This window comes from Lingula anatina, chromosome 9 (genome assembly GCF_051362555.1).
Source record: "Lingula anatina isolate TDL-2025a chromosome 9, LinAna3.0, whole genome shotgun sequence".
NCBI lineage: Eukaryota > Metazoa > Brachiopoda > Lingulata > Lingulida > Lingulidae > Lingula > Lingula anatina.
The window spans coordinates 18,439,655-18,455,683 of NC_141775.1; the positions used below are offsets into that span (position 1 = coordinate 18,439,655).

Here is a 16,029-nt window from a genome sequence, read left to right on the forward strand (position 1 = left end):
AGTTCAAGCCACAGTAGATTTTTTTGCAATATAGATTTACGCGCAGCGTACTCATTTTCAATGAGTCGCCATTCTCGAGCTATTTTGTTGCGCGGACGTAGCAAATGGACAATCAATGACGTGCCGAAGTACACCGCTTTTCGACAGTATGTGTCCTACTGTATTATTTCATGTAAAATAGGTAAGCCTAATAATATTTAAATACACTGATTGACAGATCTTTTCAATGTAGGCCTACATATAGGAAAAATGTTGATTTTTAAAACAGGTTTTTTAAAATAAATTCTGGAAATTAGAACATTGTTATTGAGTGGAAGAAACAAAACGCGAAAGCTCCACCTACTATAGCCCTATAAGATGTAGGTATGAAAAAAATTATTATAAGATTCGTATTTTGTATTTGAAAGTTTGGTATTTTTTGCCTATTGAAAAGATCGAGTCAATTAAAAGGTATACATTTTCAAAGTGTATATATATTTTTAAAAAATAAAAATGTGGTGTATCAGTGTGTTATGAAGGGTTTTCTGTGGCTTTTATTTACGTAAAATTCATTTTAATAAGAATTAAAATTGAAAAGACCCATAATAGATTTATGCATGATATTGATAACAATTGGAAAAAGTAAAGTTTGTATCTTAAAATAAACCTTGGAATATAACCAGTGAACATTGGTCCTTTTTCTTTTGTGGTCCTGCCTAGCAAAATATTATTATTAAAATATCGGCAAAACGTCTGACATATGTGATGACTTGAAAACTGCGCTGCACTCCAACGAGACGGAAGAGACTATAATTACTCACTCAATTTGGTAGTTGTGACCGCCACTTTTATTTCTTATTTCAATTTAATTTTAATTTATTAAACCTTTGACCCCAACGGCACATCAGAATGAAATACAGTGACATTATAAAGTCATATCAACGAACTACCACTACAACAAAAACTACTACTGATACAAATAATAATAACAATAATTTTAATCTTACACCCCATTTCCAGAGATTAGATCGATCTACTTTAGATCGACCTAACTCCCTGGGGGTTCACGCTAAATAGCTGTCAGCCGGACGGACACGAAAGTTAATTACATCCTTACAGCTTGTAGTAGGCGGGACGGACATTTAAGCCGGATTATCTGAGAGTAATCTAGTGAGACTCCCCGCGGGAATAGATCGATCTAAAGCTCTGGGAATAGAGCCTTAGCTCCGATGCACATTGTAAGTATTTCCCGAAGTTCTTTAATTGTGACACATTGTTAAGCGATAATAATTCAATTAGTATGAAGACTGCGAGCTTTTTGACCTTTTAACACACACACACACACACACACATATATATATAGGCCCTATTATATGAAGCCAGGGATCTTCTCTTGAAATAGTATTTATTTCAAAACATGTACACATCACGGTCTCCTCTGTATTCACAGCAGCGAGGCGGCCCGGCTCGTTAAAATTCTCAAGAGACTCGCTTAAATTTGTAAAAATGAATAAATAAAATAAATAAATAAATAAAACCCTCGCTGAGATAAATTACTACTAACAGTATTTTTTTATTCAGGTTAACTGAAAATTATAAAGATGGTTAAGTAACCATTCCTACGGATCATGTAGAAAGGTGATGAATAAGAAAATATATGGAAAAATTGGTCGTTTATAACTGACCAATATGTGAAGAAATAATACAGTTTACATTCAAGTTGTTTTGTGTTCTGACCACCAATATCTGGCATATGCATATTCGTCATGTTAAGATTTTTCATGTTTTTAAAAAGGCATTTCGGTGTTAATTAAATTAAGACTAGCCATAAGGAAGTGCACATGTGTAATGAACCTTTTACATATGCCTATGACGAATGTCCTAAACCTATATAATTTTGTACGCTTAATTCAAGCGTGGCCTCGAAATAGGACATTATCTTTTCGTCTAACTTGGATAACGCGATCCAAAGACTCCACAGTTCGTGTCAGATTTACGTAAGGTCGCGCAAAGAAAACCCAAGTCCACATAATGACCAGTTAAATGATTTATTCGTTGACGCTAGGTAACTACATATTCTAAGTGTAGCTTCCAACTCTTAACTCGTCAGCTCCGTACTCCGTCGCTTCCAATCTCCTTCTCCGCTGCTTCCTTCTACGTGTCTCCCTCAATCTCCCCGTTCAAATCTCATCACTTACTTTAAATACTATTTTGTTATCTTTACATGTATCCAGTGCTGCACTAGTATGAGATGTACGTCAAACCTAATTACCTTTAATTGTGAAGTTAATTTCTTTACCTCGGCGTTATACAAAGAGGCCACCACATTACTTAATAACTATTGGACTAATATAACACATTACGTCATATAACTTCGTGTTAAGGTCCACTAAATGCATGTGATGAAATCACTCATTTACATATTATGTTTATACAATCAGGCAGCATATTATCATTCACCTTGCTTCAGTCTTGAATGAATATTTATCATCCTCTGTATTGGCATACCTGATAAGTAGAACTGATATAACTTTCTCTCACTTGTTATCTATTGCATTGCAATTAGTATTTAAATGAGTTGCTGCCACTGTGGCATGCAGATAGATTCCCTGTAGATAATGTGTATAAATGCTGAATGCTTGGACTTAATAAAGGACTTTTAGACTTGGAACTGAATATGTGAGTCTGTGGTTATATTCCCTCTCCCATGTATCAGTGACAGGTAAAATATTAGAAGAACCTGGGTAGGGTGGAACATGGACCCCTACATTCGTACGATCTTTATGTCGGACCCGACACATGGTGCATTTTGTGCATTTTGGTAGTCATTTTAAGGTATTTTCATTAATTCCAATCTGATTTCTTTACCGATAAATTATTCTTATTATGGTTTTCAGATAACGTTTCATCTTCACCACCCTCCTGCAGATTAAAGCTATGCTGAAGAATAACACTATTGTTCTTACAAGGTAAGAGCAAAAATTGAAATAGAACAGAAGTCCTGATGACAATATTGTCTTAATTGACGAGTTTGCATTTCCTATGGAGACTAGGGAAGATGTGGCAAGGGTTGAAAACATACTTAAAGATAAGCATAATGAAATTACTGGTAAGTTAAGAAAATAATAGTATGATAAAAATTAATGTAGTGATTGTTGTGCTGAAGCTACATATGGAATAAATAATAAGTTGATTTTTAAAATAGTGGTTATTTTATAAATGATTAAAAAAAACATTTTAATCTGAACACTTATCATTTGTTGTATGTATATATATAAATGTGCTTTACTAATTAAGAATATTTATATTTATTTCAAAGGTCAAACCACCTTGCCACACTGGGAGGGTTTTCCTCTTAGGAAATGGTACAGTGTAGATAAGATCATGTCTACTATTTTTAAAACTAACATATTGCATGTCAGTGTAACTGGATTGGGAAGTGCGGAAAGGTTGCACTAAAAAACCTGGCCTTTACAAAAGCAATGGAATGTTTGCATTTCGTAATGATCAAATAATGTTTGCTCAGATATATTTTTACATATTGATTGTATTATAATGATCCTGAAGTAAAGTTACAGTTCAAAATATAAAGGTTGTTTCTTCTGAACAACTTTGTCTTTTTAAGGTTTTTACATATATTCTCTTAAGGATAAACGCATATCAACCTATTTCTGTCCTTTGATGAGACCATTCCGTTTTGTAACTCCTTTTTGAACCATTTTTGTTTACTGTCCAATTTAGCACTGTTAAGATAGGAGGATTAAGTTAAGTTTTTTATATTTTCACAGATGCAGGTAGATCGAGAGCTAGGGAGGCTGAATAAGACATGCATCAAATTGTGGCTCAAAAATGCGCATGATAGGGATGGCGGCAGAAAATTGAGGGAAATCAAAACAAGGAAAAAATGAGGTAAATAAACACATTGGACAAAAGAAGTGTCACCCCCTGCAGAGTAATGAAAGTTATAATGCCTGGGTCTACTCTTAATATGACTATTGAGTATAAAACCGCTGTACTATGGAATTGTATTCTTTTTTTTTTTTTTTTGTGAATTTTGATGTTTATAAAATGATACCAGGAGCATATCATTCCAGAGTCATTTATCTCCCCCAAAGTATTGGTTCACTTCTATTGTCCAGTGTGTGTAATAAAAAAAAAATAAAAATAAAAATAAATAAATAAATATATAAAAATAAAAGAAAAATAAATCAAAATAAAATAAAATAAAAATCACTGTTACAGGTGATAATTGTGATGAGAAATATTAGTTTTACGCATATCTATTTTATCTGATATTAAATTATTATTTTCCAGTTACCTTTGTACGGCATTTCTTTTGCGCGTCTATAGTTTTGCTATAAAAAAATACCGGAAGTCGTGTTGCGCAAAGGATTATGGTCTATATGAATGAGGCGCCATTTTGTTCAACAGCCAGGAAGTAACAGGACGGAGATTGTGGGATAATGTTGAACATATTTGACAAAGAAAGAGATATGATCTGACCGACTTGTAGGTATATGGAGCAAGTGTTTATGTTACTGTGATCTCCAAGCTGCAGCACCAGAAGTAAACATAAAGTTTAGCAATCACTGACAGAAATATTACAGGATCTACTGTCGGAATGGAAGCCATGTTAGGGCAGTCTAGACGATGTGTAAATCCAAGATCAGGACAGGTGACAGTACAGACACAACCTCCATTAGCTGAACAGGAAACAAATACAACATTAGCTACACATCCTCATGTTTTCTTAGAGAAGGCAGAATGTGTGCGTTCCTTCAGTCCTAAACTGGAAGATGATAGAGAAATAACTGGCATATTTGGGTTAGCCATAGATAAGGAACACATGTTTGTTGTGGATAATTGGAACAACAGAACAAAAGTATTCACACATGAAGGACAATTTAAGTTTGACATTAAAGTAAACGAACCATGTGATGTGGCTGTGTCACAGACTGGTCACCTGTATATAACATCATGGGGTGACAGTTGTGTCCAAGTGTACTCCACCAGAGGTCAGCAGGTGACAACCATGGGTCAGGGTCTACTGGAGGAACCACAGGGTATTACACTGAACAGACAAGGTCATGTGATGGTTTGTGACAGTAGAAAGAAGTCCATCTTCACATTCCATGCAGACAGTGGACAGCTCCTGAACACTATTCCACTCAGTATGTGTGAAACCCCAGACTACATCACAGTGAACAGTGTGAATGATAACATTGTGATATCAGACATGTTGGGACACTGTGTACATGTGCTGTCACCTACTGGTGATCATCTGTACCAGTATGACGGCAGCAGAGAAGGCAGTGAACTGAGGTATCCACATGGAGTGTGCACAGACAGCTATGGTCACATCTTCATTGCTGACTGTTATAACCACAGGATAGTGGCACTGAGTCCACAGGGACAGTTTATCAGATACATTGTCACTATGGATGATGGGTTGAAGTCTCCCACTGCAGTAGTCATCAACCCTGCTACTGGTCAGCTGGTGGTGGGAGAGAGGTTTGGCAATGTTAAGACATTCACGTACATTGACCTGAAACAAGGTGAGTAACATGTATTAACTGTGGATAGATATGATTATTATGTAAAATATTTGAAAGTTAATTAGTCTTACAATGTTTTTATCCATGATTATGTTTGCCTTTATTTCAATAAAAAACTTTTTAAGCATATTTAAATTCAGTAAGCACACAGCTGTGCTTTAGTAAAAATGTATGTAGAGTGGAGACATTTTCTATAGTTGATACTTTACTGTTTCTGACCAATTTCTATGAACCCATTAGTGATTAGGATTTTGAATATGGATGAAGAACTCTTTTTAATGGAATTTATAGTATGCTTTATTTGTATTTTTATTAAGTCACAAGAAAAACATTTTATATTGCTTAATCCCTGAACTTCTTGTCCATTTGTCAGTAAAGAACAACTCAAATCTCACAACAATTCTTCATATTCTTCATCTTGTAGCTATTCATGAAAGCTTAGATATACCTAAATTCTCAAATGTACTTTGTCAAGTTTCTTGATGTCTTACCACTTCTAGATTCAAAGACATTTCATCACGAGTTTGTTGTTAACACACACAAATAAATTAAATGTTGAAGTACTTTGGATGATACCTTATTTTCCTGACTTTGTGGATTGTTCTTTGCAAATAAAACTAGCAGACGACCATTTTTCATGAAATGGAACTACTTTTCACAGGAAGTAGTGTATTCATACACAACAGTGACCTTGGGTTTGGAATACAAAAAAATAGTAGATGCATTTATACTGTCACAGCATGCAAATTATAATGAAATATACAAAACTAAACACATTTTTATGTAACACAAAAAGTTAAATGCATTTTTATTTATTTATATTAATTATTTTTATTATTATTATTATTATTATTATTATTATTATTATTATACTGGATAAAAACATTGATGAAATGGTTTTGACCACCTTTTTGGACTTTTTAAACTGCATGCTGATGGACCCACAAATTTATGTCAAAGGCCCAGACCAAATCTAGTCCCATGCATAAAAAGCCCAGACCCCATGTTTATTACGCCCTGGCTGGGCCCATTCTTTATGGTGTTTGTATTGTTAACAGCATACTGGGCAAGTTAATTGACCAAGTTAATTGGCCAAGCTGCCATGCAGTTTGTTGGTATGATATGGCATGTGCAGGGGATGTCTTCAAATGTACTTGGTCTGCTTCAAATTAAAAAAAAAAATGGGTATTGATAAAATTTATTCTGAACAGTCTATAAGCCAGGCAGATTCAGTACAATGGTATATGTATTTGTAGGTTGATAAGGGCATTTTTACAATCCTGGGCTCCTTTTTTTCCCACCAAGGGTCAAAAATAGAAATCATTATTGTGTTGAAATTTGTACTTTTCTTGAAAGTATAGACCTGAAGGGTATAAGAAATGTCAATCCCGAGATAAAACCTTGTGTATGTATAAAGATATGATCATTTGAATTTTGAAAATCATTTTTTTAATTTTCATAAGCTAAACCTTGAAGTGTGTGACTTTTATGATAATTTAAGGTATTGATCTCCAAAAAACCACTTAGTTTTACAGAAAGTATTGCTCTTTTATGTATTTGCAAAAAAAAAAAAAAATGGATGAAAATATCCAAAATTTGACGAATCAATGATATTTTGTAATTTTCCTGTTTCAGTATTAAATGTGACTCCATGAAGTTCATGATTCTGTACTTCACTTTACCTTGCATTAGTTCCTTATGTTATGCTTCATGATTGTGTAAAATATTATTTTGCACAGACATGTGTGCTAATTGCAGTGTCATGTTAAAATAATTGTCCTTTCCGAAACATCCCTGTTTCGGAAAGGACATTGTTTTAACATTTATGATATTGTTTTAATATATTGTAGTATTTGAGTTTATAAGTTTTAGGTAAAGTCTATGAATAACTGGGCAAAATAGGTGGAAGCTGAACTAAAATTGAAGTCTTTTTATTACATTTTGTGTTTGTTTTGTCTATTATGTACTAGAAATTCCATTACTGGAATTTTATTATGTACAGACACAGATGTGTCTGTACATATAGCCATCATCTGCGTCTGTCGTCGCCGTCGTCGCCGTGCACTTTTACCGATAACACGATAAGTGGAAAACCATTTTGCCTTTTGATTTGAAACTTGCAGAACTGATGAATATTCATAATACGCAGGTCAAGTTCGAAAATCAGCATGATCGGGTCACTCTTAGGGAATTTATGCTGTTTTTTCACTTTTTTCAACATATATGCAGCACCGATAACACGGTAAGTGGAAAACCATTTTACCTTTTGACTTGAAACTTACAGAACTGATGAATATTCATAATACGCAGGTCAAGTTCGAAAATCAGCATGATCGGGTCACTTTAGGGAATTTATGCTGTTTTTTCACTTTTTTCAGCATATATGCAGCACCGATAACACGATAAGTGGAAAACCATTTTACCTTTTGGCTTGAAACTTACAGAACTGATGAATATTCATAATATGCAGGTCAAGTTCGAAAATCAGCATGATCGGGTCACTTTTAGGGAATTTATGCTGTTTTTTCACTTTTTTCAGCATGTATGCAGCACCGATAACACGATAAGTGGAAAACCATTTTACCTTTTGACTTGAAACTTACAGAACTGATGAATATTCATAATACGCAGGTCAAGTTTGAAAATCAGCATGATCGGGTCACTTTAGGGAATTTATGCTGTTTTTTCACTTTTTTCAGCATATAGGCAGCACCGATAACACGATAAGTGGAAAACCATTTTACCTTTTGGCTTGAAACTTACAGAACTGATGAATATTCATAATATGCAGGTCAAGTTCGAAAATCAGCATGATCGGGTTACTTTTAGGTAATTTATGCTGTATTTTCACTATTTTCAATATAAATGCAACACTGATAACACAATATAAGAAAAACGGATTGGCCAATTGTAATTATACTCACAGGAGTGGTCAATCTTACTAAAACGCAGGTTGAGTTCGAAAATAAGCATAATCGGGCCATTACTTAAGAAGTTATACTGTTTTTTCACATTTCCTCAGATTCAATTATTAGGCATGTTAACAGTCTCATTATTTAACTAATAAGATGCCTAAATATGCAGGTCAAGTTCAAAAATCAGCATGATCGGGTCACTTATAGGGAATTTATGCTGTTTTTTCACTTTTTTCAGCATATATGCAGCACCGATAACACGATAAGTGGAAAATCATTTTACCTTTTGGCTTGAAACTTGCAGAACTGATGAATATTCGTAATACGCAGGTCAAGTTCGAAAATCAGCATGATCGGGTCACTTATAGGGAATTTATGCTGTTTTTTCACTTTTTTCAGCATATATGCAGCACCGATAACACGATAAGTGGAAAATCATTTTACCTTTTGGCTTGAAACTTACAGAACTGATGAATATTCATAATACGCAGGTCAAGTTCGAAAATCAGCATGATCGGGTCACTTATAGGGAATTTATGCTGTTTTTTCACTTTTTTCAGCATATATGCAGCACCGATAACACGATAAGTGGAAAATCATTTTACCTTTTGGCTTGAAACTTACAGAACTGATGAATATTCATAATACGCAGGTCAAGTTCGAAAATCAGCATGATCGGGTCACTTATAGGGAATTTATGCTGTTTTTTCACTTTTTTCAGCATATATGCAGCACCGATAACACGATAAGTGGAAAACCATTTTACCTTTTGGCTTGAAACTTACAGAACTGATGAATATTCATAATACGCAGGTCAAGTTCGAAAATCAGCGTGATTGGGTCATTTTTAGTGAATTTTGGCTATTTTTTCTCTTTTTTCAGCATATATGCAGCACCGATAACACCATAAATGGAAAACCATTTTACCTTTTGGCTTGAAACTTACAAAACTGATGAATATTCAAAATACGCAGGTCAAGTTTGAAAATCAGCATGATCGGGCCATTTTTAGGGATGTTATGCTGTTTTTTCACTTCTTTCAACATATATGCAACGCTAATAACACAATATAAGAAAAACAGATAGGCCAATTGTCATTATACTCACAGGAGTAGTCAAACTAACTAAAACGCAGGTTGAGTTCCAAAATCAGCATAATCGGGCCATTCTTTTAGAAGTTATGCTGTTTTTTCACATTTCCTCAGATTCAATTGTTAGGCATATTAACAGTCTCATTATTGAACTAATAAGATACGTAAAAGTGTTTGTTTGACATTTCCTGCATCTTAATAACATTGTTAGTTGATTATGTAAAAATGATGGTAAACTTGTTATTGTGTATTATGTTATAAAGTGTCAAAAATGGAAATAAACAAATATCATTGCAGTTTGTCAGATTCAATCATCTACTATATTCATTATCTCAGAATGGAGGAAATTGGACATTTAACACTGTTCTATTGATATTTTTCCCATCTCATCAATTTTCTTAGTTGATCATATACAAATGGTAGAAAACTGTTTATTTTGTTTTATGTTAAAAAAGTGTTTTAAAAATGGAAGTAAATCCATTGCAGAACAGTGCTGTCTTGTTTCAGCATATATGCAGCACCAATAACACGATAAGTGGAAAACCATTTTAACTTTTCCCTTGAAACTTACAAAACTGATGAATATTCATAATACGCAGGTCAAGTTTGAAAATCAGCATGATCGGGTCATTTTTAGGGAAGTTATGCTGTTTTTCACTTTTTTCACCATATATGCAACACTGATAACATGATAAGTGAAAAATCATTTTACCTTTTGGCTTGAAACTTGCAGAACTAATGAATATTCATATTACGCAGGTCAAGTTTGAAAATCAGTATGATTGGGTCATTTTTAGGGAAGTTATGCTGTTTTTCACTTTTTTCAGCATATATGCAACATTGATAACATGATAAGTGGAAAACCATTTTACCTTTTGGTTTGAAACTTGCAGAACTAATGAACATTCATAATACGCAGGTCAAGTTTGAAAATCAGCATCATCGGGTCATTCTTAGGGAAGTAATGCTGTTTTTTCACTTTTTTCAGCATGTATGCAACACCTTTGTGCTATATGATGGTACTGTATGGATGACAGTCTATAAAATTGTCCCTTGGGTGATCACTAATTAAATTAAGGTCTATAAAGTCACTTGCCTACTCATTAATTTTCAATTGGCCATTAAATGAGATTACATAAAACACTCCTTGAGATTTCCCTGTAAAGTCCCATAGGTTTAGCTCTCTTAACTGTGTCACAAAATTAGGATTTGGTGATAATTGTGCAGATAAATGGTGTTTAACATTGCAAATAAATTTACAACAAAAAGAATGTGTTATGCCAACGTGCTATAGATGAATAACAGTGCTTTATTTTTCTCAAACTTGGTGGGGTTATTAATATCAAGTTAATGCAGCTAGATTAAAAGTTTGAATAGCAGCTTTATTGGAATTTTTTACGTTTTATTTAAATTTTTTTTTTTAATTATTTTTCAAACACAAGCATCTTCAAGATGTGATTTTATACTCCCATCCACCAGAAGTGCTGTGCATTTTCTGTATTTTTGTATATAATTGTTATTTCTTCAGATTTAATTCTTAGGCATGTTAACAGTCTCATTATGGAACTAATAAGATATGTAAAAGTGTTGTTTTGACATTTTCTGCTTCTTAACAATATTGTTTGTTGATTATATAAAAATGATGGTAAACCTGTTATAATATTGTGCATTGTGTAATAAAGTATCATAAATGGAAAGGAACACATCATTGCAGTTTGTCAGATTTAATCATTCACTATGTTCAGCATCTGCAAATGGAGCAAATTGGACATTGAAAATTGTTCTATTGCTATTTTTCCTATGTCAACAATTTTCCTAGTTGAACATTTAAAAATGACAGTTTATTGATCATTTTGTTTTAAAAAAGGTGTTGAAAATGGAAAGAAAATCATTTCAGTACAGTTATCTCTTGTTTACATTTTGGCATTTTGAAAGTGTGACTCTGAACTTCCATGGCCTTGAAGACCTTCCCAAATCACATTTTCTGAATATTCATGATACTTTTATTTTTTCTTTATATAAAATTTGATGGTCATTATGCTGTTAAGTATTATGTTTTATTGCATGAAAGTTGAAGAAAACCCTATTTTGGACACTGCTGCCAGGATAGCGATTAAGGGAAAACCATGTTACTTACGATACTGAAACTTAGTGAAAAGTTTCATAAGACAGAAGTGTGCAGCTTGTGTTTGAAAACCAGTGTGATTGTTTTCTGTTATGGAGGCAATGCAGGTTTATAGAGTGCTATACTGGCATTTTCAAGTTGTGACTTATCACTCCTATCTGCCAGGAGCCCTGTACTCTTACTTTGTAACATTTTCTGTATTTTGTTAAGTTACAAGAATGATTCTTAGGATTGACATACAGCCCAAAAAAAAAAAAAAAAAAAATTAATAATTATATATATATATCAAGGCTGTTGCAATGTTTTTTTTAACTAGTAAACAAAATCTCTTACACTGCTACAGCACATCATCTGCTAGCAACAATTTTTACATCTGATGGTTTTTAGAAGTTACTGTCCCTGTGATTCATCGGCTGATATTGTTTTTATCTCAAGGTCAAACAGGCCAAAATCTCCTAAAAATGGGGGTTTAAAAAACATATATATGTTTGTGCCAATTTTTAGAAACTACACTGACCTAAGTGGGGGGATTACATTTTGGGACTTCATCTTCGGGAGTTTGGGGTCAATCGGTGCATTTTCACAGGAGAGTCAGCCGTTAGATGCCAAAGCTGAAAACTCTCTATTAAACCGGAACCCTAAATACAAGAGACCTCTTGTTTTTTTGCATTACGTAGAGCTTGTCAAGCTCAATTAATACTGGGGTTGGAATCCATTTTTTTGTTTGTTTTTGATATGTAGGTTAGGAGTTGTGCTATATAAAAAAGTACATTTCAATATTCAGTACTGAAGCAAAATGTGAAATACTCAAAAACTGGCAGAGATACACCCATGGTTACTATTGACCTTGAATAAGAAGTCACATACTGGTGGCCAAACTGTGACCTTGAAATTGACCTTTGACCTACTTTTCATCTTAAACTAAGTCTTGCAAATTTTTTGCCTCTTTTATCTGCAAAAATGGCAGAGATACACTTATAGTTACTATTGACCTTGAATAGGAAGTCATATACTGGCAATCTTACTCTACGCTGCTTTGTAATCTGGAACATAGTAAATCTTACACGTCAGACTTTGTGTGCAAATCGACTTTGTGATTTATGATAAATGTCTGTATACTTCACTTTGTTCTTCAGCAGTGATTCAGTATCCAGATTACACACCCTTTTTATCTATCTATCTATTTTACTCGAAGATTGTTTTACCTTGATATAAATAACGCACCATAGTATTTTTGGGAATTTCTCAATTCAATTCAAAAATTTAATTAAGCTGTGATTTATCGACTTTTGTCATCGTGAAAATGTGAGATTTTACATAACACACTGTTACTCTCAAGCACATATGCAGGCATCCACCTCTCTAGATTTTCTCTCGCTTCCTCTCTGCTATCGCTTCACAATAAATATAACGTCTGCAAACATCATCGTTCACCTTATCCATGAGTCCTTTTGTCAATCTGAAGCATAACATTTGTATTACCAGGTGAGTTTAATGAACGGCTTCGCCGATTGTGTGAAAGTGGTAAGATTCCAGTATACCGACAGCGAGTAGCTATTGTTGGACCTTACGGTGTGGGGAAGACTTATCTCGCCAAGCGCCTCATCCACGAAGAATATATCAAAGAAGAAGATGCAAATACAACTGGCGTGAATATATACCGTCATAGGTGTGTTGTCCATAAAGCTGGCCGATCCTGTTGGATCAGAGGAAAAGGTAAGCAGAATATAGGAAAACGTTTGACACATATGGAATGTGTTTATAAAGAATACAAAGAACAGAAGATACTTAAGACATTTTCAATTTTACCGCATAACCCACAATAAGGAATTATACCTACATGAAAGTGTGGATGTCGAAATGTGTCCTTCCCTATCTTAGTATGGTAGACGAGGGGCTGAGTGAAAAAGTACCTAAATAAGTGGTGCCTTTGTATTGTTATCAATCAATTGACATACATGACACTTAACAATCTACTCCTACAGCCCATTGATTGTTTTTTAACTGGGTACAAACACAATAATTTCATTCTCTGTAAAAACACCATGCTTTATTTCATTAAATGTTGAAATGAATTTTTCAAGGGTGTAGCCTGATACGTACACTCAGAAAAGGTACATTTAGGTACAAGACTTGATCCACCTGTATGATCCTTCCAACTATTCTCAGATGATCCAAAAGACCAGTTTGCACAAAACATGGCAATTGGAGTACAGAATTCAGATACGTTTTGTGATCCGGACTTAACAGTATTGGACCAAACGCCACTAGAAGAATCCCCACCAGATTCAGAAGAGAATATTAATAACATGCTGACAAATAGAGGTATTGTACATGATTGTCTCGAATAGTTCATTTAAGCAGATATTTGTAGTTATTCTTCTTTTTTGCCAAGAGATTCCACCTTCTATGTGTTTTTCGTTGGCCATTCCACATATATGTTCCTTTTTCTCTTTTTCTGTTAGAATGGTGTTTGATATTATTCTTCTCTTTATTCTACAGCAGCTCCCCCTGATGACAGTGAATCATCTGTCTCTCTTGACAAAGCAGCAGGTAAGTAGTTCACATGTAATAAAACAAAATTCTCGTGTATTGCTCAGAATGTCGAGAGTTTTTCTTAGCTTGTCGATTAGGTATGTGAGTTTCTATCTTCTTATTTTTATCAAACTGGGACTTAGAACTCACACGGGCATGAAGCCTGGTAATCAAATTTTCTTAATGTCCATGTTTTTAATAGAAAATAAGTAAAATTTCATGGTATACAGTTGCCCATTATGTTATATTGCATCAAAAACCTACTTTGTGCACTATCACCATAACGTTATAAAAAGAAAACTGTTACCTATTTTATATTTACAAAAAATGATTCTCAGGATTGACAAACAGCTTAAATTAGAAAACCAGCTCTTTTGAATTATTGTTTTAATCGAATTATGCATTTTTTGTGAAATTTTTATTTATCTCATTCTGGTGTGAGCTTGAACTCTCATGGGCCTGAAGCCTTATGCTTTTACTTACATCGTTATATACTGTTGTGCATAATTAAATTTTGAGGTTGACTGTGCAGTAAAGCATTGTATTATATTAGAACTGACAGCCTCCTATTTTGTGCATTATTATTTTCTGCTTTTTTAAAATTGTGACTTAGATATTTCATGGGCCTGAATACCTTTGCTAGTCACATTTGGGTGAAAAGCCTCTAATCTTCCATTCGGTAACTACTAGCAAAATTCAGAACTATAAGGTCACTTGCCTAAATTAAGTTTCAAGTGGCAATAAAATGAGATTATATAAAACACACATGTTGAGATTCCCTGTAAACTCCCATAGGTTAAGTTCTCTGCCAGATAACAGTGTCCATAATAGGGAAGCAGTGATAATTATGCAGATAAATGTTGTTTAATTTTGCAAATAAGTTTTCAAAAAATTATTTTGTATAATGCCAACATTAATGCTAGTTTGAAAAGCAGCTTTACTGGAATGTTTTGTTTTTAATTTTTTCAAACACTGAGGGTTTCAACTCAATTTTTAACTCCCCTCCACCTGAAGCTCTGCACATTTTCTGTTTTCCCACATAAGCAGTTGTATTGGTATTTATGCATTTCAACATTATGTAACATTATATTATTCTATGCACTGCTTTCATATGTCAAATATTGTGATTTTCATTATGTGAATTTGAACTCTCGTGGTCCTGAAACTGTAATCTTATCATAGGGGCAGATTGGGATCGTCCTCAAGGTTTTCAGGAAGGCGGTCAGATTTTAAAGTTTACATTGACAGGTATCTATTTTTTTGTTGGAAGACCATCTAAAATGGAGGGTGGATTAACAAAGATATTTTAAAATACTGTCAGAAAATACATTTGGATCCGCTCCTGTTATTGACCATGTTACCTGTTGTGCATGACTTAAATTCAGTGTCGATTGACCGTGCTATTACAAGTATTATTTATTATTTCATCAAAATGAGAAATTAACCTATTTTTTGCATCTTTATTTATTTATTTATTTATTTTGTCTGTAGACTCACCCTTCAAGAAATCCATGCCTTCAAGAAATCAACGAAAACTGGAAGTGCGTTTTTTGCACCGTTTTTCCTGTCATGCCCATCGTAAACACTGTGTTGTCAAGTAAAATGAAGCGTCTGATACAAAGTATCAAATGCGGCATTGACGTGCTTGCTTGCGATGCGTTCAGTACACTTTGTTTACACTGAGAAGTCGAGGTCAGGAATGCATTATGTTTTTCTATGTAATTACGCAGTTTCAATTTTGATTAGTAAATTTTCTTTTATCCGCATGGTCATTTTCCGAACATTTGTATAAGCCACGAAATATTTCTCATCGGAAAATCAAGTACAAG

At 33.9% G+C, this 16,029-nt stretch overlaps 1 protein-coding gene and 1 long non-coding RNA gene across 3 annotated transcripts; both read left to right on the plus strand.

Moving 5' to 3' along the window:
• The first annotated feature begins 204 nt into the window (after positions 1 to 204).
• LOC106166836 (E3 ubiquitin-protein ligase NHLRC1-like) lies at positions 205 to 13,711 on the plus strand. Of its 2 annotated transcripts, XM_086996003.1 has the most exons (5): positions 205 to 1,217; positions 2,877 to 3,088; positions 3,299 to 3,888; positions 4,330 to 5,534; positions 13,151 to 13,711. In XM_086996003.1, exons 4-5 carry the CDS (start codon positions 4,601 to 4,603, stop codon positions 13,489 to 13,491), a joined length of 1,275 nt encoding a protein of 424 aa, XP_086852129.1. In that variant the 5' UTR covers positions 205 to 1,217; positions 2,877 to 3,088; positions 3,299 to 3,888; positions 4,330 to 4,600; the 3' UTR covers positions 13,492 to 13,711. The 2 variants fall into 2 exon arrangements, with proteins under 2 accessions (XP_086852129.1, XP_086852128.1); XM_086996002.1 differs by lacking the exon at positions 205 to 1,217 and having other exon boundaries at positions 1,940 to 3,088.
• A 79-nt stretch (positions 13,712 to 13,790) lies between these two features.
• Positions 13,791 to 14,718, plus strand: LOC147760061 (uncharacterized). The gene is made up of 2 exons (XR_015331153.1): positions 13,791 to 13,990; positions 14,168 to 14,718. It is a non-coding gene; the product is annotated as an uncharacterized LOC147760061 (long non-coding RNA).
• Positions 14,719 to 16,029: the final 1,311 nt, after the last annotated feature.